A 23,293-nucleotide genomic window follows, 5' to 3' on the forward strand; every position below is an offset into this window, starting at 1 on the left:
TTTGCTTTCTAAGCAGCTACATCACGCTGTTGACTCATTTCAACTTGTGATTGCCCATAAGCCACAACTATGCAAGAGCTTGTTGACCTGGTGAACTTCCTGTTTATTATTTTGGCTTTTCAAACCTGTTGAGATCTTTGTGAGTGGAAAATTCAGGGAGCTTGGCAGATTGCAAAACTACTTCCTTATAAAGGTTTAGGGTTGTTATTATTTTGGGGGAGAGATGAATGCTGAGGAACCGTCACAACGCACTAATTCTGAGTTGTTGGGGGATCTATTTGCTGAATTAGTGAAAAGTCTGAATCCCTTTCTAATTTGAAAAAGAATGCTATGTAATATAAAAATAGTAATTGGAATAAAGACTATGATGATGTTTTCAAGAATAGGATGTGTTTGGCCCACTTTAATGAATAGACATGACTAGTAATTAGCAGCACCCTTCCTTGCATACATTTCATGGTTAAAATCCTTTAAAACAGTCCCTGTAATGCTCAATTTTCACACATAGATCTATGTGACATAAATTGCTGAGCCAACTTTTTCCTCCTATACAGCAGAGAAGAAAATACAAGCGACAGCTAACACTTTTACAGCACCTACTCTATATACAAGGCTCTCTTCTAAGTACTTTACATACTCATTTAATCTTCCGAACAATATTGATCCCATCATAATCTTCCTCCCTATTTTACTGGTGAGGAAACAGAGGCACCTGGAGCTTTAAATAATTTTTCCAAAAGTGAAATAGCCAGTAAATTCAAATTTGGAATTTGAATCCAGGCAATCTGGCTCTGGAGTTGGTGCCCATAGTGCCTCTCATGTCCAAACACTCATTCTAATCAGAATAGTAGAATTCAAATAATGTCTCATAGTATCTAGAAAATGTCCCCAACTTACTTTTGGTAGGAAGACCAAATTTAAGGGTGAGTTAAGCCTAATACATCTTTTCTCTTGCAGTGCTTGTGGTGGTTATGGGGAAAGAAGTTTCACAATTGATTCTGCTCCCTTTGTGTATGTAGTATATTTGGTTAAATGTTTAGGATTTCAAACATAGATCTATGTGACATAAAGGGATTTAAAGGGATTTAAAGTTTTATGAATTGGCAATGTATTGCCCTCCACCTGAAAAGGTAGATTGATGGATAAATACTTTAAGAGTCCAGTTATGAATTGTTGAGGTTATGATTAGGATAGTAAAAGAGTACGGTCAATCAGGAATCCTGGATTCTAGTTTTGGCCCTGTCACTAATTAGTTCTTTGACTCTGGATAAGTGACTTAATGTTTCTGAGTCTCAGTTTCCCCATCTTTAAAATAAGAGGATTAGATACTCTCTCAGGACCTTTCCAACTCTAACATTCCATGTTTTAAGAGATTAAAGGAAACAAGCAGTGGAAAAGTAGAGAAAAAGTTTTAAAAACTTCCATGAATGAAGGAATAAAGTCAAGCCTTAGCTTCACCACTTTTAATTATCCTTGGGTTGTGGCTGGAATTGAAAAGCAAAGAGGAAGATCGATGACCCTCATCCTCCACAATGTGGCTCAGAACTGGGTTTGCTCACATTAAAGGAAAGGAAAGGAAAGTAAAAAAGAAATCTTTCAAACCAATAAAGCTAATTTCATGTGAATTGGCATCAGTGCAAAATAAATTAGATGAGTAGTTTACAGTATATCTCCCATAATAATCTGGCTTGTCTTGAAACATTGAGCTTTTTAAACAAATTTTACTGCCTGGTCTATGGCTTTGTGGTTCCATCGTGTTCAAGAAAAAATGCTGACAAGTTGTTTTCTGTTTCCACTGGCAGCATTACTGTTTTTAAATTGAAATGATAAATGGTTGGGTATGGTGCAATGGTTGAGTTCTGAATTCTATAGCAATATTCTATATTTCTCTTCAATGCACACATTTTTATTTCCAGGTAAATTTCCACTGTGCTAGAAAAAAATGATCATAATGTAATAATTGTACTCAACAAACAATTACATGGATTTTGATCCTAATACTAAAAAAAAAAGTCCTAATTTTCATTATATGGAAGCTAAGACTAGGGAACTCTGAGAACATCCCTCTTTGTTTTTTCTACTTGGGGAAACCCAGGTATGCAGAATATTTTCCTAATTTATTTTTATTCATGCCTTTTGAAGCGTTTGAGAACAGTTGATTTGTACTTTCTCCATACACATTGCCGAAGACAGTGCTAGAGACCTGGAAAGACTCACTTTGATCTGAAGCTAGTTTTACTTGCCATGTGCTTGTGCAATTGAGTACCAGCTGATAATCAAAACCAACTTCCCAAACTTGAGCTTAGTCCTTTGATGCCTCGAATCTTTGGGGGAAAGCTTATTTTAATACCTTTATATCTTCAGCTATCAAATGAGCTGATCCCGGTCCCAAACAACATTATACTTAATGCTGTATAATCATTGTGGAAGATAGGGCAATCACAAAAGATTGCTTTTTGTGTTAAGTAGTATGCATATCAACAAAATTATTCATAGGTGAAGCTTACTTATCTTGGGATTCCTATGACTCCCCTGCTTGGTGTCCACCTAACTCCCACTCCTAATTTCTGCGTAGTCCCAGCATTCCCCATGTGCCCAGTGCCTTCATGAATTCCTGAATCCTTCCTACATTCTGTCTCTGTCTCCTTCCACCTTCATCAAAACTGAATCATCAGTTATCTCATAATTGTAGGCTTCTGTCTTCCATGGTAACATTTGGTACTTGAGCAAGTCACTTGATATCTGAGCCTCAGTTTTCTCAAAGTAAAATGAAGGGATTGAAGTAAATGGCCTTGAATCCCTGTCCAGTTCTAAAATTGCACATTAATACCTACATTAATATGTCATCTAGTAAAGATGCATCCCTTCCTGACAGAGAAGTTTGGTGGAATCATAAAGGCTAGATTCTGGCAACTCCCTGGGAAAATCATGATTTAACCCACCTAATATCATTTTAGGACACTGATGATAGGCATTTTGAGACTTCCTCATCAATTTCAATTTCCTTCAAATCACCCTCTATAAATGGCTACCTATTTTGCTTATCCCTATTGGTTAAGCAACTTTCTCTGTTGGTTTCCAGGTAGCAAATGTTTCACAAACAGAAGAAGTTATTTGTATTTATTCTTTGGGATTTAGTTCCTCACACATTTAGTTGGGGTTAGATCCTCTTAGGAAATAATATTTCTGAGGCATTTCTTTAGTAAACTTTCTTTTACTGTTAGTATTTTCCTGGCCATACTTTCCCAGGTAATTCATTATGATCAACTCTTCAAGATATTGTCTGATTCTAAAAGTAATTGCCTCTCATAAGTGCTACTCATGGATCAGATTTTTTTTTTAACTTAAAAAATCTCCTCCTGAAACACAGCTCATCTAGTGATATTATCAAAAAGCTTCCTAATCAACTTTTGCACATTTTAAACTTCCATAACAAGAAACCAGCTTGATTTTACCCAGGTTAAGGAAAAAGACAAACTATGGTGGATTTTTGTTTTGTTTTTTTCTTTTGGCTTCTCTTTCTTTTAAAACAAAGAACAAAATGACAAATCCAAATTTGAGACATCTGGATGTTTCCCATGATGTGGCTTAAACATCTGCATTTTTTCACTTCTCATCCAGATGTTTTGGTCTTATGTAAACCTAGCTAAAGTGAAGCAGAATATCAAGCAATCATCTGGGGACTTTGATTAACATGGACAGCAAATCTGAATAATCCATGTTCTGAGAGTCCTGTTTTTTGTCTCGCTCAGAACACATTACTAATGAGGTCAAAGTTACTGTAGGTTTGTTCCTTCTTTGGGCCAGTTAGCTCTGATCTGTTCCATGACCATGGAATGCACCTCTAGCCTCAGCCAGCTGTCTGGAAAATGAGCGTCCTTGGTCATACAGACAATCACACAAGAAACTAAATAGTCAATCTCTATCACTTGGAAAGTAAAATAAAAGTGCATTTCCTGTGGACAGTGGGTCAGAAGTGCCATTTTTGTATAAAATAATAATAGTTACTCTTAGAGAGTTCTTATTTTGCACCAAACACTGTTCTAAGCACTTCACATACATTAACTCATAATGTTCATGACAATCCTATGTGTATTATTGGTATCCCTATTTTATAAATGAGGAAATGGAGGCACAGAAAGGCTAAGTAAATTGCCCCTGGTAAAAATGGACGGCATTTAATTTTTTCTAGGCATTTTTCCATATTCACTCTATCAAGAAGGTCTCAATGTATTAACTACCCAGAAAATATATCAAAAGAAGATAGAAACTTGGAAATTTCTGTATACTGAATTCATTGGTGGGACTGCTACTGTGGCAAGCCCCGTGCCCAGTAAAGTAGCTTAATCTAATCCTTATTCTTCCACCCAATGTAATAATTACAGGCATAAAAGTACCCTTAGCAAAAAAGAAAGGCAATGTTTTTGTTGGCAATAAGTCAGCACATAAAGTACGTATTTAGGAAAAAGGACTATGTGGTTAGGGGCAATGAACTATGTTGGGTGGCCTCATAGAACTAAGTTGACTGAATGCTCTGAGGAAGAGTGATTTGTGTGACTGGCAGAATGCTTAAGAAACTTTGATCTCCAACCACAAATTGACTTAGAATTCTAAAATGCTAGACCTAGACAGGATGTAGAGAGATAATCTAATACACTTTTTTCTTTCTTTTTTTAAAAACTGCAAACAATAAAAAAAATGCTTGCTGAAAGAAGCAACTGAAAAAAATATCCCTCTTTTATTTTTGAAGGACTGTAGGAATTGAAACTTCACAGATGCTCCCAAATCCACTTGTCCATTTAATCTACAAATGTGATGTGAGCACCTACTCTGTGACCAGCGCAATTATGGATGCTTGAACTGCCGTAAAGAATAAGTGAGGCCACTCATCTTCAGGCACTCTCCAACGATTCTGGCATTTTCTACCTCAGAAAGTAAAGGCTCTCCTTCCTATAACTTTCCTGCCTATATTTTAGTTCAACTTCTGGTGTTATGGAAAACAATTGCTCAGCATGGTAGTAATGGAGACTATGTTCATTAAACCCCATTTCCTTTTCCTTCTGGGCAAACAGCTAGACTCCATTTCCCACTCACCTACCAACTCTGCTCCCCCCTTGGAATGTGAGTGATTTTTATGGGTTATCTTGTGCCAACCTCCATGCTTTCTCTCTTTACCCATCTACTGGCTGAATGGAGAGGACTCCTTGGGCCTGGAGGAGAGCAGAGCAACATGGAAAGAGCTTGTCACTGAATGACTTTGGAGCAGAGCCCCTCTCCATATCCCATCCAATCCTCATTAGACTGTGATGTGAGCAAACAATACATTTTTACTGTGTTAAAATACAAAGATTTGGGGGGTTGTCATTAACAACAGTTACTTACCCTAATACAATCTCCCTTATGAAATTTCCTTCATAATCTTAAAGATGGTAACCAGCTAATCACTTTCACCTTCAATTTTGGTGAAAATTGGGTTCCTGGCTTACCAGGTTACCAATTCCTTTCCTCGTTCTTCCCAAGACCAGTCTGCACTTCCTCTAACCACTCCAACATACTTCAACATATCCCTTGTTCTTTGGGAACCTTACCCAGATTATCTATTTTAGAACCGGGGACAAATATGCTCAATCCCCACCTCCTGGAGTCTGTTTCCTTCTGATTCTATTACTTCTATGCCTTCATTTTATTAATAATATCACAGATCTTTCCAAGTCTCAAAGAATTAGGGCTATGGTTAGGGTTATGTTAGATTTGTGACCAAATCTCTCAAAAAATTGAAATTTGGAAATCCAAATGAGGTGAGAAATTTAAATAGAATCAGAACATGGCACCTAAAGGACCAAACTCCATCAATTCCTTCTTTGAGAATTTGGGATTACAATTAGTAGAGTGAATGTAATTATTGTTTCTAAACCAGATTGGCAGATGCACTTTGCCTTTCCTGACCATTACTCTCCTCCAAACACTGCATGGGTTGCACCAGTAGCAAATGCACCTATCATTGTGTTGTCTCTATTTTTGTCCTGACAGTGTCAGGATGCTCAGTTAAGAAGGTAGTTAAACACTCCAAAAGAATTCCTTTGATACAATTGACTTTCTTGATCCTTGTAGTCTTTATTAACTCTGTATTTTTCTTCATTTTCCCCTTTTTGACTCAACATATCCTGCTTATTTCTCTTCCTCCTCAGATCTGCCTTTTTCTGAGGGTATCCATGTCACCACTCCTAGCTGGTCTCCCTGCCTCCTTTCTCTCCCTCTATCTAACTCTTCGTGCATCTCCTATCAGATGAATATTCCAGCATCTCTTCCAGTCTTATTTCTTATGTCCTCACACAGATTTCTGCTCTTGCCAGCCAAATGTGCTTGCTATCAGCTAAATAAGACTTATTCTTCCTTCAATCTTCACACGTGCTATTCTCTATACTTGGGAAATTCACATTCCTCACCACTGTTCCCTCTATTCCAAACTTATCCCTTGCCCAAGTCAGCCCACTTCATTCATCTGCTCTGTGTGTACAATATTATTTTTCCTACACTGGGATGTGTTTTACAAAGACCCCTTTCTTCATGCATATGATGTGCAAACTATTTGAGAACAGGGACTTCAATTTTTAATAATACTTCTATTATACTTTGTGCAGTGGCCAGTACACAGTGGGCACACAATAAATACTCATGATTGACTTTAGTAACATCTGGAGAAAATGTGGTTGAGCAAACAGCAGTGAGCATTTGGGAAGACAAACTTAGATGGCTGTAGGTGATTTTACAAGTTCCGATATCACAGTAATTAAATGGAGTGCTGAATAACCGCTTTCAATTTCCTGTGGCTGATTTCAGTTCTGAACAAAGGCAAGTTTGATGTCAGAGTTCAAGGTGAATGATTATTTTTATCAAACTGCCCCATACATTAATCAGAGAGCCTTAATGCTCAACACTGTGACCTCCTATCAGACATCTTAGAACAAAAATGCATGAGTAATAGACAAATTGGAGCCAGATAATTTTCAACATTAAATTCTGTCCTAGAAAAGAGCAACAACAATTGCAAGTGTTCAAACTTAACTGGTCACTATGGAACTATTTTCTGTCTTGAGTCTGGTTTTATCAGTTCAGTATCTCACCTAGGGAAATGAATACATGAAGTGTAAAGATTTATATGTGCAATTTTCAGGATATTTCCCTTGGTCGTTACTTACTTTTCTAGAAAACGCTTGGTAAAAATCAACCAATTTATTTAAAAACCAAATTCCAAAAGGCAGTAAATGCTTTAAATCAGTGGTTTCATATGCTTGTAAGCCCTTCAAACACAAGTGGGTCAAGGAGTCTCCTTCCCTTCCTTGCCAGATTTTCTTCTTTCTCACACTTAACATTTTCCAACCAGTTGCAGAAGTTGTCCTTCGGATACTACTCATTTCCGCGTCCTCTTAAACTCCTCTATAAACTTCTCTTTCATAACTGAACCATGCTTCACCCTCTGATTGCACCGTTTCCTCCTTTTAAGCCCCAGAATGTTAACCATCAGTCCTCAAACAAAATGTTAACCTCTCGCATGATGCTGCCTTAGATCCAAACCTTACCAGAAGCCTGCAAGTCTCTTTGTACCCATATTTTTGAATGAGTGATTGAAATTGAACCGAATCTGGCTCTAATTCAATTAAGGCTTAGAGGTGGAGAGGACAAACATCTTCTTTTCAGGAACCATCCAACTACCTTTCCAAGTTTCCATAGTTGGATTGAGGCCTGTAGATTATCAAATGCACCAAGTTTCATATTTTGCCAAATTAAATCCATGTACATTGTCCATCTTCCTGAGCATTGTTTGTTCTCTATGTAGTTTTAATTTCCTATTTATCTGTTGCTTTTGTGCATTTCTCATTTGTCTCATCATTTCTGATATTTTCAGAATGTTTCACCTTAATATAACCTCAGTTTTTAAAAGTATGTGTGCTTACATACAATAACTTAATGATAAATTTGTTATGAACATATGAGAACTAGCTGTACCATTGTTCTTCTAGATTTCCAAAATCCATTTCAGTGGAAAATGGAGAAAAATTTTTTTCCACTGTGAATATAACTGGGAAAATACATCATGTTCTAGACTAAATACTTATGGGCTGTATCTTTTAAAAATCTCAGATGAAAATTAAATTTTGAATTGCCATCTAGAAATAAATTTTTATAGATAGTGTACACATTGGTTCCTGAAAATGGTAGAAAAGGTTTCTTGTCAAGTTCCCCAGCACAAGTGTGAATGCTCTGTTTTTGAGTACCTACTAGTAGTGAAAGGACACATTGTGGCCAGCCAACTCAAATTGCTACCCACGTTTAATCATTGTAAATAAAGGAAGCAGAGAGACCCATGTTATATTTTCAGAACTGGCATGCTCAATACAGAACTATTAGTTTAAAAATACCACTGCACATTCTATTTGAATTAATCTAGATTTCTGTGAAAAATAAAATAATGAAAAGTACAATTGGTCGCTTAAACATATACTACTCACTTCATGCAGATTATTAACTTAGTAATTACACATGGCATTAAAGAACAACCAGAGTAAATACAACTTTAAAACACTTGGAAAACAGTTCAGAATCGATAAATTTCCATTTTGAAATACTTATAGTTTTTACAGAACAAAATCACCTTTCTCAGTGGAAAAAATACATCTATGAAACACCTACCTGTGTTGAACAGGACTTTTCAGAGGAACAACTAATTGTCCCACTGTGAAATGAACATGTATCACTGCTAAGCTTTCATGTACTGTTGGTGCATAATGCATTTTCTGAACGGCTGGATAAAGAAAAGCAACAGAGAAACAAGTACTTTGAACAAAACTCATGGATCACAAAGAATCAATAATGGAAAGATGTTTAAGGAAGTAACCAAAGCATATTATCTAATGTTCAATTAATTATACATTTGGGTTTCACAATTACAGGAGCTGGGCAAATTCTTAATTTTTACACACTGTGTACATTTGTCCTTGTTTATTATTTGTCTAAGGACATGATTTAAGAATCATTTGTAAAATGCCAGAATCAACCTTGATTAACAATTGACACCCACAGGCATCTAGGGGGAGAGCACATCTAATTTGATCAATTGGAAAGAACATTAAGTAGTAATCCACAATAAATATTAGGATAGGAGCACATTCCTTACAGCGAATAGGCAATATCTTATTCACAGGGATTTTCTGGTATGGTACAGTCACAGTCACTGTGTGAGGATGGAGAAGTTCAGTCTATCAAATACACTCTTCGAAGCACTGGGAGTAGAGATACTTCTGCAGGAGCCTTGTACACATGGCCAAGCAGACACTGTGTATGTACAGAATAGTCTGTTTCACAACTACATTGCAGATGAGAATCTCTGCAATTGTTGCTGTACCACTAGCAAACTCAAAGGATTTAGCACTTCATCTATGAATACTGTTGTATTACTGCTTTTCAATTGCTGACACTTGCAGTCAATATGTATTTAAATTCGAACTCCAGCGATGCTGATGAAAAGCAGGAAGACGCCTGCATCTTCTTATAACACTCTTAGCAGGTCAAGAGATCATTTGGTAAAAAAAATCCAAATGTGAATTTGTTAGCAAACAATAAAATGTACACTTTAAAATGTGTTTTCAAAGTTGTAAAATTTTTGAAATAAGTTAGAAAGCCACAAGAGTTGTTCAAAATCATCCTAAAAGAATTCACAGCCTGTCTATTCATTTGCTTAAGAAATGCACATTGTTTACCTACCTACCAGTTTGCCTACAGAAGATGTGCTTGCCTAATAAATCTAAAAGCTGTTATTATGAGCTGTTGATTTAGTCTACAGAAGTTGTCCATTATGTTGAGTTGAGGAAGCTCTAAATGTTTCAATCACATTTTTTCTCAACTGATCTTCCTTTCCAATCTTCCAACTGGAGTGCTTTAACATTTCTTTTTTGATAAATTTCTGATTTTTCAGAACTCTATGGAAATTCTCTTTTCCCTTTAAACTTAGTTTAGAATTTTCAAATTCAAGTCTTTAAGTCTTCCTTATTTCAAATGCCATGTAAATACTGAAATATTCATAAATATGGGGAAGATATCTCATCTAATAAGCTTGCAGTCCATGTGGTATCATAAAACCTACTCTAAAATAACTGGATTTTAAAATTTTTGTTTTCAGGAAGAAATCAAAACTGTACATTGGAACAGGGTGCTGTACTACAAAAGCAGGTCCTTCTTTCCCCCCACTATTCTGGAAATGTAAACAAAAATATTTAAGTACTAAAGCAATTTCTGTGCCTTTTTCTTCAAACACTTTTTCATCACCTCATTGTTATTAGGTGTACTTTATGCTTGGTATAGCAGAAATTCCATATGCTCGTGTAGCTGTTCAGGGAATTCAGATTTTTCACTACCAAATATCACTGGTGAAGCTAAGCTCTTTGGATGATAAAGGGAGCAGAGAACTGTTCCTATGAAATTCTGGGGTATCTTTCAGGGCATTATTAAGGGGCAGCTGTCCGTTGAGTAGCGTCAGAGGCAGGTTACAATAAGTGTGGTGGTTGCCTAAGGAAGGTACTGGCAAGGTGGTCGTTGGCATGTCGTGTTTATACCCTCTGCAACAGTGCCTCATCTCCATTGAATCTGAGTGATGGAAATCAGGGAGATCAGCTTGAGATGACGCCAGAGTGGCCGAGGTACTGGTCATGGCAATAGAGGGTATAGGCTGGAGTTCTCCAAAAAGTCCTTGTTCTGCAGAGTCCAGAACATGGCATCGAGATAGCATTTCTCTCTTCTTGATGGGCATCTCATATACTAAGTGCTTCCAAAATTTAGAATTTAATTTGCTGCTTTTGGGTCCCTTCCACTTGATCAGGGACAGAAGTTTGATGCTGCGCTTTAATGATTCCACTTCCTGGCAATTCACCTTCCCTTTTAATTCTGTACATTCAATCAAAATCACTTTGATTTCTCCACTGACTAGCATGTTATGGAGTCTGCTTTCCAGTTCGAAAATACTCCATCCCCGTCTGAGAATATAGTCAGGAGTTAGCACGATAATAAGTCTTCTGCTTTGCTCAACACATCTTGTGAGATCTTCAATGTATGCTACAAATCACAGAAAGAGAGAAAGAGTAAAACAAAGACACTGCCAGTCTTTAAAGAACCAGGTTTGCACTCTAGTATAGCAAAGATCCAGTCTTTCACTAAAGTCCATTGCATTTACTTTTCTTGTATTGCACATTCAAAAAGCCTGTTTCCCTAAGGACAAAAAAATAAAATTAAAAAAAAAAACACCACTGCTTATGATCCTTATTTTCTTTATCCTCATCATTACTTACAGTGTTCTGCTGGTTAACACAAACTCTGGCTTCGTCATAGCTTAGGTGGCATTTTAGTGACTTTTGTTTACTTAATCATTTAATTGAAGGCAGGCTTCCAGGCTAGTACTCTAAATGAACAAGCAATCAATGGGTCGATGAAAAGAGAGAAATGGAGCCTTTTAATAAATTTCAGGGTTACTGCATTCATGGATTTGGTTTGGTTTTCCTCTCTAGTTTTCTTTTTTATTATTTATTTTTCAATGACAAATACTAATTGTATATATGACCCCTAGTCTTCAACTACTAGACAAGTAGAGGGGCCCTGAATATTAACTACTTAAGAGATAATTGTGATACATAGATGGTGGAAAAGTCTCTTCTAGAATCATAGCTTGTTTCTCAGAATACCTTCTGTCATTTGCAAACTTAGATTCTCCATTGTGCCCTTCAAAGCTGGAGATAGGGAAGTGGCATGTGCCCATGAGTTTAATTTGAACCAGCTGCTTTTTGTTCCCAGGAAGAGTGAAGGGTAGAACTGGAGGTGGGGGATGGTGTGGAATGAACGGTGAAGGAGGAGGATTCTACCAAGTGAAAAGTAAATCTTTGCCCTACTTTGTGGGACAATTCTGAAAGCGAGGCGAATATGTTATGGCTTTTGCATGGCAGAAAAACACTCAGCTAGCTCTAGATTTGTTTATCTCATGGAATAATCCCTTTGCAATCATGCTTCCCAAAGTCTTATCTGCCAAAAAGGGAAACGCACACATGTGTTAACAAATGGAGACTTGGACACAGGTGCTGCACCAGAGAGCTGTCTTTACTAAGCAGAGCACAAGGCCTCGTCTAATGTACAGTGCCCTCTAGCAGAAGCAGTGCTTACAGAAGCATAGCAACAGTTGTCACTGCAAATCTGCCCAAGGTTACAGACTGCTTTCAAGGAGTCACATCGAGCACATAGCGTGGGGCTACCAAACAGCCTGGTACAAGCCATTTGAAAAGAGAAACTTGTTTTACAGAAGGCATATTTTACAGATGATCTTTCTTTTCCAGGGTTTATTTTCACCACTTGGTAGCAAGAAAACTTCCACAAGTGAAAATGAGCAAACTCTCTACACACCCTACAGGTAAAAAAAAAAAAACTTTTTAAGAGATACACATAGAATCGCCCATTTAACAATTTGTTGTTACTGCTGTTTAGGTTTCGACTTAATACAGTTCAGAACTTTCTCATGTAGTAGTTACAATGACTGTATCTAAGGAATAAGGCAATTTCTGAGTTGGGAGGGAACCTCTTAAGAATTTTTTATTCTTAAGAGTGTTTTATTTTAGAGATTACGTATTCAAGGGGAAAAATCAGCAGTGAAATCTTCAAAAATAAAACAAAACAAAAAACACCACACAAGTAGCAATGGGGAAGTTATCACTCTGTAATTATCACTTAGAGAACTGGTGAAACAGAATGGAAGGAAAGGTAGAAAGTTTCAATAGAGTGGAAAAATATTATCCCAATGTATCAACAGCTCTGACTCTTCATTTTCTTCCTTTCTTTCTGCTCCCAAAAAGAAAGAAGTTATGTGGGAAGCTTCATCATTAGAAGTTGGATCTGTAAGATACAGTGAAATAAACTATCATGCATTTTTCCCAGGATTCTTTTCACCTTTCCTCCCAAACAAAACAAAACAGAACAAAACCCAAACCCAGAACCACTGTATAAGAGCAGGAGTCTATGAAAATCAGTGCAGGAGTCTATTAAAGTAACAGTTTTACCAGGTGAATTATGAGTTAATTGTTAATTTTTTTCAAGTTAATTTATTAAATTCAATTTTTCAACAAATTGCAACAATTTGGATGGAACTGGAGACCATTCTCCTAAGTGAAGTGTCTAAAGAATGGAAAAACAAACACCACATGTACTGGCTATTAAATTGGAACTAACTGATAAGCACACATGTGCAGAGAGGGAAGTAAATTTCAAAGGAAATCAAGCAGGGGGGAGGGGGGAGGAGGAGATGGGCCCTGACTTGAGCATTACAAAAGCCATCTATGTAACCAAAAACATTTGTACCCCCATAATACTTGGAAATAAAAATAAATAAAGTATTAAATTTATAGAAGGATTCTTTACAGAATAATTTACCAAGGGGTTACTTTGAGTAATATTTGTCCCTCTCTAATGGCAGCTTGTAATATAATTTTAAAAATTGATCTGTACAAACCCTTGTCAGGAGCACTCTGTCACATAAGGTGTACCTCTAGCAACAACACTATTTCTGTGTGCTAAGATGTAGTCTAAATGTACTTTTAAACTAGACTTTTAAAAGCTCAAGTTTGATCTATACATGTCTCCACTTAAAAGAAAATTACAATCTGGGTGTTCACAGTCATAGGACAAACTATACACATATGTGCTATTTCATGTGATTGAGATCTCATGGGCTTTGGCTTTGCTAGCCTCTTTCCGGGATGGGGGAGAGACCAGGGTAACATTTTTTCCCCATTAGTGTGGTTCTCCTCCTTTACCCGTATATTATATTTTGCCATTTGACAGCTAAGCAGAATGCAACATTTAGGGTTCTTGGGGCTTCTCAGAGACTCATTAGACAGAATTTACATTTGCCCCCCGAAGGAAGGCCTGTCAGGACAGATCCCACTCCACTCAGCTGCACAGGGTGTGGGTGTTGAAGGGAACCTTGGAGAGAGGGAGTGGTCCCTGTCTCCTACATACTACACTGGCTGTGCTTATCCTGGCAAAGCCTAGTGGAGAGTTGAGGCAACCATCCAGATAATTCCGGCTGAAAACCTGCTGTGGAAGAAAAAAGGTCTGAATTATCCTGGTTTGCCCTATGTATACATTAATCATATGCACTGGAGTCAGTCAGTCAGTACATCAAAATTTTCCCTGGGTAGACACAGCCCAAATGTCCCAAAGAAAACATGAGCCATTTGCTTGGGCCCTGAATCTCGTGTTCCATTTCACTTGGTGAAAAACCAAGTGGAAGTTTTCAGATGTGAAGCCCACATTTCACTTCTTGGGATGGTGATCAGTGGCTGGGCAGCAACCTCAATGTTTGAAAGCAGCTGGGGAGGTGCCTCTAAGAGCTGCCTGGCTCTAAGGAAAAGAAGGAGAGACTGTGCCCTAGCTTCCATATTCTGGCTCGCTCTCTGTTTTTCTCTCTTCTCCTCCCTCCTTTCCCCCCTCTACCTTTTTCTTTATCCCTTTCTTTTTTGCTTTTTCTGCCCTTTCTTCCTCTTTTTCTTCTACCTGCTTCTTTGCTTGCTTTCTCTTCTTTATGTCTGTCCCTCTCTTCCTCTCCTTCCTTCTCTCTCTTATCTCCCTCTGCCTCCTTCCTCCCTCCTTTCTTAAGTCTTTTCTCTCTTTGTCTTTGTCTTTGGGGAAGAAACAAGAACTAGCCATCAAGGAAAATATAAGTAAATGAGGAAGAGACCAAATAGACAGTTCATATTTTTTTTACTTGCTAACCTTTAGCCAGGGAATTGTTGCTGGTGTCTACGAAGCAAGTGCCCAAAATAATCCCCCTTCAGCCTGGGGTTGCATGTCTGCCTCCAATAACTATGATTTGGAGCCTGATCCATTGGGCACATGTCCAGTTTTGTATGGCCTGTGTGAGCTAAGAATGATTTTTTACATTTTTAAAGAGTTGTAAAAGAAGAAGAAGATGATGATGCAACTGAGACCATATATGATCCACAAAGCCTAAAATATTAACTATCTGGAGCTTTACAGAGAAGGTTTGCCACCCCTGAATTAGAGACCAAGCAGGGGTGGTTAGGTTTGGAAAAGTTCCAAATAAACTAAGCAGAAACAGGTATAAAGTTAAGACATTACTAGTTCACAGTTAGCGTAGTCTCTGACAGGCAGTGGGGTTTGCCCTGGTAGGGCTGTGGTTTTGTGGGAGACATTTTAGAAACCTTCAGAAAATGTTTTAAAAAGCTTGTTACCACGAAGAGATAATAAAGAAACGTTTTTTTTAAAAAAAAAAAAAATCCCTAAATCCACAGCACATATGAATACTCACTAAATCTTGCCCTGACTTGTTCAGGCAAATTTAGCAACTGAGTAGCAGGAATCCCTTAAAAGACTCTTTTCTTGCACATAAAAATATAAGATATCCCTTAAATAAAAGGTCACTAAGTCATTTCTTTGCAAATTTTGGTTTGATGTTACTTCTGATGACAGAAAAGACCAAAGGGGATTGTGTCTGATAGTCTTCTGTTTCTCTAGACAATTCTGTGAAACCACAGCAGATTATTAGACATGAAACAAAGCCAAGTACATTTAAACTATTTGTGATCTTCACAATCAGATAAAGAAAAAAAAATCTCCTTGAACATAGTTTTGATTGGGGTACTTAATTTGGTATAAATTCATTTTTCACATTATAAGTGCAAATGCAAGGACACTTTTTCTTTTGTCTATGTTGGGAGTTGACAGAGAGTTAGGATAATATTCTAGAATAAAATACATTGTCACTAGACTCTCTTTGGGAAATGTGTACCTATTAGAGAAATAAAAAAAGATCATGCCAGTATCATCGGTATTGTCGGAAACAAGGAAAGTGACTGCCTAAAACCTTATGAAAAACAAAACAAATTCAATTTTAAAATCTTTTCCAGGGACAGTTGCATAAAACAAAATTCTGGTACATTTAGAGGAAAAATAGGATCGGATCTAGAAAATGGACTTGAAAATAAATTATGCCATTTATTAACAAAGCAAAAAGGCAAACTGAAAGAGGAAATAAAGAGACAAAATAGAAGCAGAAAGAATGGCAGCCTCAAGACATTTCTTCTCATGGAATGCATGTACTTTTCCAAAGGAACTCAATACTCTCCTAATTCTCAAGCCTCTGAGTTTGCTGCAGATGTAGGCAGAAGAACAAGGGAGAAAAAAACTCTATATTCACGAATTTCTATGTGGCCTTGCTACTGCCTACTCACCATCTGATTTCTCAAACTAATCAATTATCTCCTTATAAATTATTTTTGTGTTGAAACTTCCACTTATATCAGGGTTATTATCAGGAGCATGTAGCATTTTTTTTTAAAAAAGTTAAAAGACAAATAACCTGTAGACAAAGGCATAGTTTATTACTTTGCCAGATTCAAAGAACCCACAGCTATGTATAGCACGTATTTGTTAAAAAGACACATCATTAGGATGAGACAGGGGGCATCAAAACAGATCATGCTCCACTAAATTTTTGTGAACATTAGCTAACTGATAGCTATCAACAGTGATATTTATCAAATCTATAGGTTTTATATCAGGACTTAAAATCAAGCCCACACAGGTTTCCCATGTGTCAAAGAAAAGTATATTATTCACCACTACATAGTTGGGAAAAATATCAGACCTTTGGTATAATTAGAGGCCTACAGTAGGTACTTTATAATGTAGTCTCACTGAAAATACTATCTGGATCATAAATAATGATGCCAAATACTAGCCTATCGGAAGAGTTATAGAGGTCGACTCTTATCTTGGCTGATGTTGCTAAAGCTTTTGGATCTTGATTCTGCCTCTGGCAGATGTATGACTCTGTCTCTGTTGTCTGCCAAAGAGATTGAGGCTACACAATGTTTATTTAGCCAGGTGTCTCTGTGTGTGTGTGTGTGTGTGTGTGTGTGTGTATACAGGGGGCCTTTCTAACTGTATGTGACATTCCTTGCCCCGCAAAAACCTTCCTTACCCTCTTCTCTTCCAAGTCCTTGGCTTGATAATTCACAGTTAGCTGGGCTAAATTTCCTAGCCAGGAGATTTTTTTTCCTCTCTTGACTGGTATAAAGGTCCTAAGTAATTCTGATTAGTAGTTTGCTCAGCAGTTAACATGGATTTTCTGAGACCTTGTGAGTGCAGGGGACTTTGTTTAGTTACAGCTTTGACTTTAGAGGCTATCTTTCTAGTAATGAGCCCTTTACTTTTGCTTTTCCATTTCACCTGTGGGTAGGAGGGGACACGTGATAGTGGGAAGAATCCACTCTGGAATGCTATCCACATATCTATCTTCTTTCTCTTGTCTCTTCACCTCCTCACAGAGAATAGGGGTAGGGAAGGGGAACTATTTAAAGAATATTGACAGAAGAAAAAAAGGAAAGTAGCAAAAAAGAGAGCCTATAAAATGTCCTCCCTCTCTTCTCTTCTCCATTCAACTCAAGCCCTAAAAACTTGTAGATGTAACTAATTTCTACCAGTGCAACCTTACTGAATATGGAACAAAGCCACTTGCTACTCACACAGTCTTTTCTGTGTTTCCATTAGTACTTAATCTTATCCTGGTCTTCCACTATGTTTCTTTTTGAAGATGCCTGTTCTTTGTGCCACCCACATATTAGACTGAAATTCTACATAATAGATTCTAACCTCAACATAACACTTTTATGAGAAACCTCAGTCCATTGACTTCAGTATATTTCTGGGCATATTGGAGTACAGTTTTCTCTCTTTTGACTCTAACATGAAGGGGACGGTGGATGCATCAATTTTATTCTATGTGAGTAAATTTCACACGATCTGTTAAATTTCTATGGTTGTACATGTTACTCCTGCCTCACACTTTTTAGGTCACAGACATTGGATTGCCTGGAAAGGATTTTATTACTCCCCAAGGATAACTTAATTGAATGGTGTCCAGTCTTTTTAGCTATTAGAGGAACTATTGGCAATGAACACTTACAGATCCATGTACAAAAATGTTTTTTTGCATGCCTCACTTCAGAAGTGACTAGGGATCATCTGACACCAGATGTATTCTCCAGTCATTTGTCATTTCATTGTCAGCACAATCACATGCCTAGTTCTAAGCATTAAAGAACCGAAGATTAGACCAGTAAGGAGAGTCTAGCAAATGCAAGAATTTAATCAGACATTATAATTTTTCCTTTAAGTTACTGAAGACGTCCTAGGATTCTTGAGTGAGAGAAACTCATGGAAAACTGAGCATGGAAACAAATGAAAAGACAATTTGATACTTAAGAGGCCAAATTCACAAACATAATTTTAACAGACATGGTCGATCAACTGTAAGCACAATAGTATTTTTAGTTCACTATTGTATTTCTCCAGTACAATCATGCATGAATAACTCACATATAGATCTCCATAGTCTTCCTATGAATAGAAAGGGAAATTGAGGTAAAAATCTTTGAAGGATTTTTTCCTCTTCAAAGTCTACTTAGACACCTGTACCTTTTTCTAAAGCTTCAGGCAGAACTGGCTTAATTTATAGTTATTAATAAATATTGCATATGCACTTTTAAGCGTCTTAGTTGATTTCTATTAACGGGAAATAAAAACTGCAGGACTGAGTTTTTTCTACTTTTAGTCTTAGAATGTTATTTTCTCCATCTGACTAGTGGCCCACAGCCTGATTCAATAATCTTTTATATTTTTATGTTTTTTAATCTCTACAGAAACACTGAGATAAGATGGGCCCAAGAGCCTAAATGGTACTCATCCAAAAATGTCCCCAATCTCAGGATCTCAATTGCACAGCTGGGTTCTGTTGGTCACATGTCAGCTTCAGAGCACATCTGTTCATTCCTCAAGGATCCACTAGGCCCCATGAACACAATGTGCTCTGTGTAGAATACTTTACACCACAAAACCCAGCAGCTGCAGGGGTGAGAAAATCTCTACTTCTCAAGTTTGTGTCTCTAGGCAGTTTGAGTAGGGTGTTTTCTATCTGGCTTTCTTTTGGTTGCCTGTCACTTCTGACATTCAGATGCCTGTTGGCAACAAAGTTGCTTTTACTGTTCTAAGGGACAGATGTTTCTAGTCTGGGAAGAGACATACCAAACTTTTACTGGAAAGTAGGAATTCTTGCCACATTTAGGCACCCAACCTGAGAAAACATAAGGAAGATCCTAGCCACAGGCTCAAGAATGGAAAGGTAGTCACTGCCAGGAAAATAATGTCCCGATCGGAAGACTTAGTTTCAGCATTTAGGAAAAATATTTGCATCAAATCTCACCATCTCTGCTGGTTCATGATGGCTAAAGAACAACATGTCCCTGGTAGGGTGTGTGAGAAGGGTAAAGACACCTCCAGCTCACCTTGGAAAGTGACATTTTTGTATTCAGTATTTTTGAGAACTCTTGCTTACATGAGAGAGAGAGAGAGAGAGAGAGAGAGAAATTTTCATGTACTTTTGAAACTGTGTGCATTGGAAAGGTTTGTGTGTTGATGAGGTTAAGTTGGAATACTGTATGAGTGGTGCAAAAGAGACTGAAGATACATCAAAAGTGAAGACAGTAAACATGAATAGGTTTGTGTCATAGATTTCATTAATTTGATTTGTAGAAAATTATTGTTATAGATCGAGAATGATCTTATGAAGTCTGCTTTTATAGTCCTCAAAAGCCTCATTGCTAGTTTTTGGAGGAAGGAGTAGTCTTAGGTCAACATGTTTTAAATGAGATGTGAGGGACAAACACAGCTTATAATACTGTAACTAGGTTTTTTTCCCCTCAGGAATGTATCTATATTTATATAGTATAAGCTGTTAAATCTGTACCAATGGCTGCAAATACAGACCACAGAAGCTTCTTTAATAACACACATACACCAAGTCCAAAATGTTCTACTCTGTCATTCATGTGTAAATCAAGTATATTATTCATATACTTCATCGACTTCCTGAATGCGTGCTAAAAATGCCAAGGAAAAACTCGTTAATCGTGACATGGTGACTGCTCAGCTAGCTCTGAAATGTTGATGGAAAAGAAAAATTGTCAAAGGGCCTTTTTAAGAGCCTCTGCAGGTTCCACTCGCAAATCGGAATTCAGAGAACATGAATTTCCTCGTTCAGGAAGGAAGGATTAAAATCAAACACCCTCCAGTGGTTGCATCTAAAAACTGCATAGTTGTCCCAAATGGCTTACTTGTAAAAGGAGTCTTCCTGTGTACCACTGAGGACACCAGATCTCAGCCCCTGCTCAGTCCAATGGTGGCACAATTTCAAAGAAAATTAAAATGATTTTCTATGTACTATAAAATCTCTTCCCATTCTGATGACATTGTCTTGAGTGTTTTTATGTTGAATTATTTTTGTGGGGGGGCAGGGTGTCTGTCACCCAGGCTGGAGTGGAGTGGCACAATCGTAGCTCACTGCAGCCTTGTACTCCTGGGCTCAAGTGATCCTCTCACCTCAGCCCCCCAAGTAGCTGACACTACAGGCATGAACTTACCACATCTGGCTGATTTTTAAATTTTTTTTTCTTTTGTAGAGATGGGGTCTTGCTATGTTGCCCAGGTTGGTCTCAAACTCCTAGTCAGGCAATCCTCCGACCTTGGCATCCCAAAGTGCTGAGATTACAGGCATGAGCCACTGCGCCTGTCCTATGTTGAATTCTTTTAAATGTCAAGGTAAACTAGGTGACTTCCTCCTATCATCTTTTATACAGTGTGTTATAGTCAATTAAAATCTTGTAGTTTTGAGTTGGGGAAGTTTTATGGCTTATGCAAGCCTCATACCCCATATTCAAGGAGGACTTTCAGACAGTCTATGATGTACCAAAATAACTAATTGATCTCAGTCAATTTATCCAAATAACCTCAATGAGGTGTAAAATACTCTACCAGCTGTTTGGCTAAATTGATACAGTGGGTTGATTTGACTGATCTGTCAGGTCATCAAAATGGAGCTCTAAGAGGACACAACTTTGCATCTTTCTCATTCTCAGGCTGTCTGGGTCTCACTGTCACCCACTCACAGTATCTGCTTCATTCATTACGCAATAAGCAAGTGTCATCTATTGAGTCTTAGGTAAAGCGGATCACCTGTATTCCATGTTGTCTCCATTTCCCTTTCTAATGTGTATAATGGTGAAGCACTGTTTTCCAGTTCAGAACAAAGATAATTATTGTTGAAATGTTCAGATGTAAAGATGGACATTTTTCAGTCACTTGTTGGGGTTCATAAAGACTGCCTATTGTGGTGCCAACAACTATGGAATGCAAGAAGGTGGAAATGCTGGCACCATGTTGAGTCCTATTGAAGATGATTTGACATATAATATTGATTCTGCTTTGGTAATGATATTACCTTAATACGATTTAGGATATTATCACTCTAAAAACAGATTTTTGCAGAATTTCTACATTTAACGAAATGTTCCTGGTAAAAAACACATGGCAATCTTTTGAATTAGGCCAAAAATAGTAGAAGAGTGTTTTGTGGGCATTCTTTCTAATATCTGAAAAAACAAAAGCAATATATTTACTTTCTCATTCTAAGGACTCAGATTATTTTTATGAATTACCCACATTTTTTTTTTCTTTTAGTAGAAAGATGATTTTTAAGTTTCACATTCACCTTGTTAAGGGAAAAGGCCTTTCAGATATGATCATGTAAAAATTTAAGCCCTTATTTATTTCATTCTCATTATTTCCTCTTGTCTTAAACTAACACTGTTTAAAGTCAACAAGCATCTATGAAGCACATAATGGGCTTAAGTCTTCTGCTAGATGACAATAGGGGTATGAAGATAAATGACATACAGTCCCTGTCCTCATGGAGTTTATTATCTTGCTGACTAGATAAGACATAAATAGATGGAAAGCTACATAAAATTATAAACTAATACAAAATATCACAGGAGTACAAAATTCACTGTCAAACAAGTGATTATACACCATGAATTCTAGGGCTGGAGAGATTGTTATGGGCTTTTCACAAAGGCAATAATATGAAGAAGGATAAATAGGGTTTGCAAAGGCAGAGAAGGTTAACACGGACAGAAGCATCACAGAGGCACACAATGTATATCAAAGGCACACTTTGGTTAAAGTGGAAGGTGTGAGTAGAAAAAATTGTAGGAGACAAGTTTAGGAGATAAATCTGGGTTGGCAGCAGATTGTAGAAGTGTTTAGCTATGGGTTATGGATGTTATCCTGTAGGAAACAGTGAACAATTCAAGTTTATTGAACATGGAAATGACATGATCAAGGAGGTGTACATGATATTAGAGGGGCTAGATGGATGGGAGGAAAGATAAGGAAGGTAAACAGATAATCAACATCTCAGGAGGAAGCTAATTAAGGCCTACACTAGGATGGTAGAAGTGAGAATGAAAAAGAGGCAGGGGACACTGGATTTGGGAAAAAGACACAGAAGAATAAAAAATGACTCTAAGATATCAGGATGTTCCCTGGGGAATCAATCACTAGAGGATGGCATTTCAAGCCACGAAGATGGGGGAGATTCCAGAAAGAAAACAGTTAAGACCATAGGAAGAAGCTTGGGGAATTCTTGCATTTGTGGGACAGGATGGACTAGTAAATATTGTTTTCTTTGTTTCTTTCCCTGTGTGTGTGTGTGTGTGTGTGTGTGCATACTAACCTGCACACACCAACATACATACATACACATGCACCATAAGAAAAGAGATGAACAACTACAACTCGGTTGTTTTCATCTGTCTCCTGTCTGGTGACCATGGTGGACTGCTGATAATCTAAAGAAATGGTATTGAGGATCAGCATGATCCAGCAGAGTGAGAACCAAAGTCAAACAGATCGAGGTTCCACACCCGGCTCTACTGTTTGCCTGCTGTCTGATCTTGGATTCTTTGAGGCTTTGTTTCCTGGATGATGTGCACGTAAATACCCGCTCTCTCTCTACACAGGGCTATTATAAAAATGAAATGAAATAACATGTGGAAGTATTTTATATGCTGTCAAGTACTAGAAATAGAAGCTTTTTTATCTTATTATCACCTGCGTTTAAATTAACATGTTCTGATTTGTAGTTACCAGTTCAATTTTCCTCTTTCAAGGATATTAACAGAGACACATACGTAAATGAGTTCTAACACTTTTATGTTCCCTCAATGGCATTTTAAGCTCTTTGAGGGCAGGGACCATATCACAGGCTTCTCTGTATTCTCCTTACATTTTTACCATGTATGCACTCTGAACGTTAACAGGAACAAAGTACATATTTTAACTTGAA

General features: G+C 37.4%; 1 protein-coding gene across 1 annotated transcript in view; it reads right to left on the bottom strand.

Moving 5' to 3' along the window:
* Nucleotides 1–10,408: 10,408 nt before the first annotated feature.
* IL1RAPL2 (interleukin 1 receptor accessory protein like 2) overlaps nt 10,409–23,293 on the bottom strand; it is a 498,076-nt gene continuing 485,191 nt past the window's right edge. Inside the window, exon 9 of the mRNA XM_069464229.1 lies at nt 10,409–11,106. Within this exon, the coding sequence (XP_069320330.1) occupies nt 10,409–11,106 (698 nt within the window). The remainder of the gene's footprint in view (nt 11,107–23,293) is intronic.

This window comes from Eulemur rufifrons, chromosome 30, assembly GCF_041146395.1.
Source record: "Eulemur rufifrons isolate Redbay chromosome 30, OSU_ERuf_1, whole genome shotgun sequence".
Taxonomy (NCBI): domain Eukaryota; kingdom Metazoa; phylum Chordata; class Mammalia; order Primates; family Lemuridae; genus Eulemur; species Eulemur rufifrons.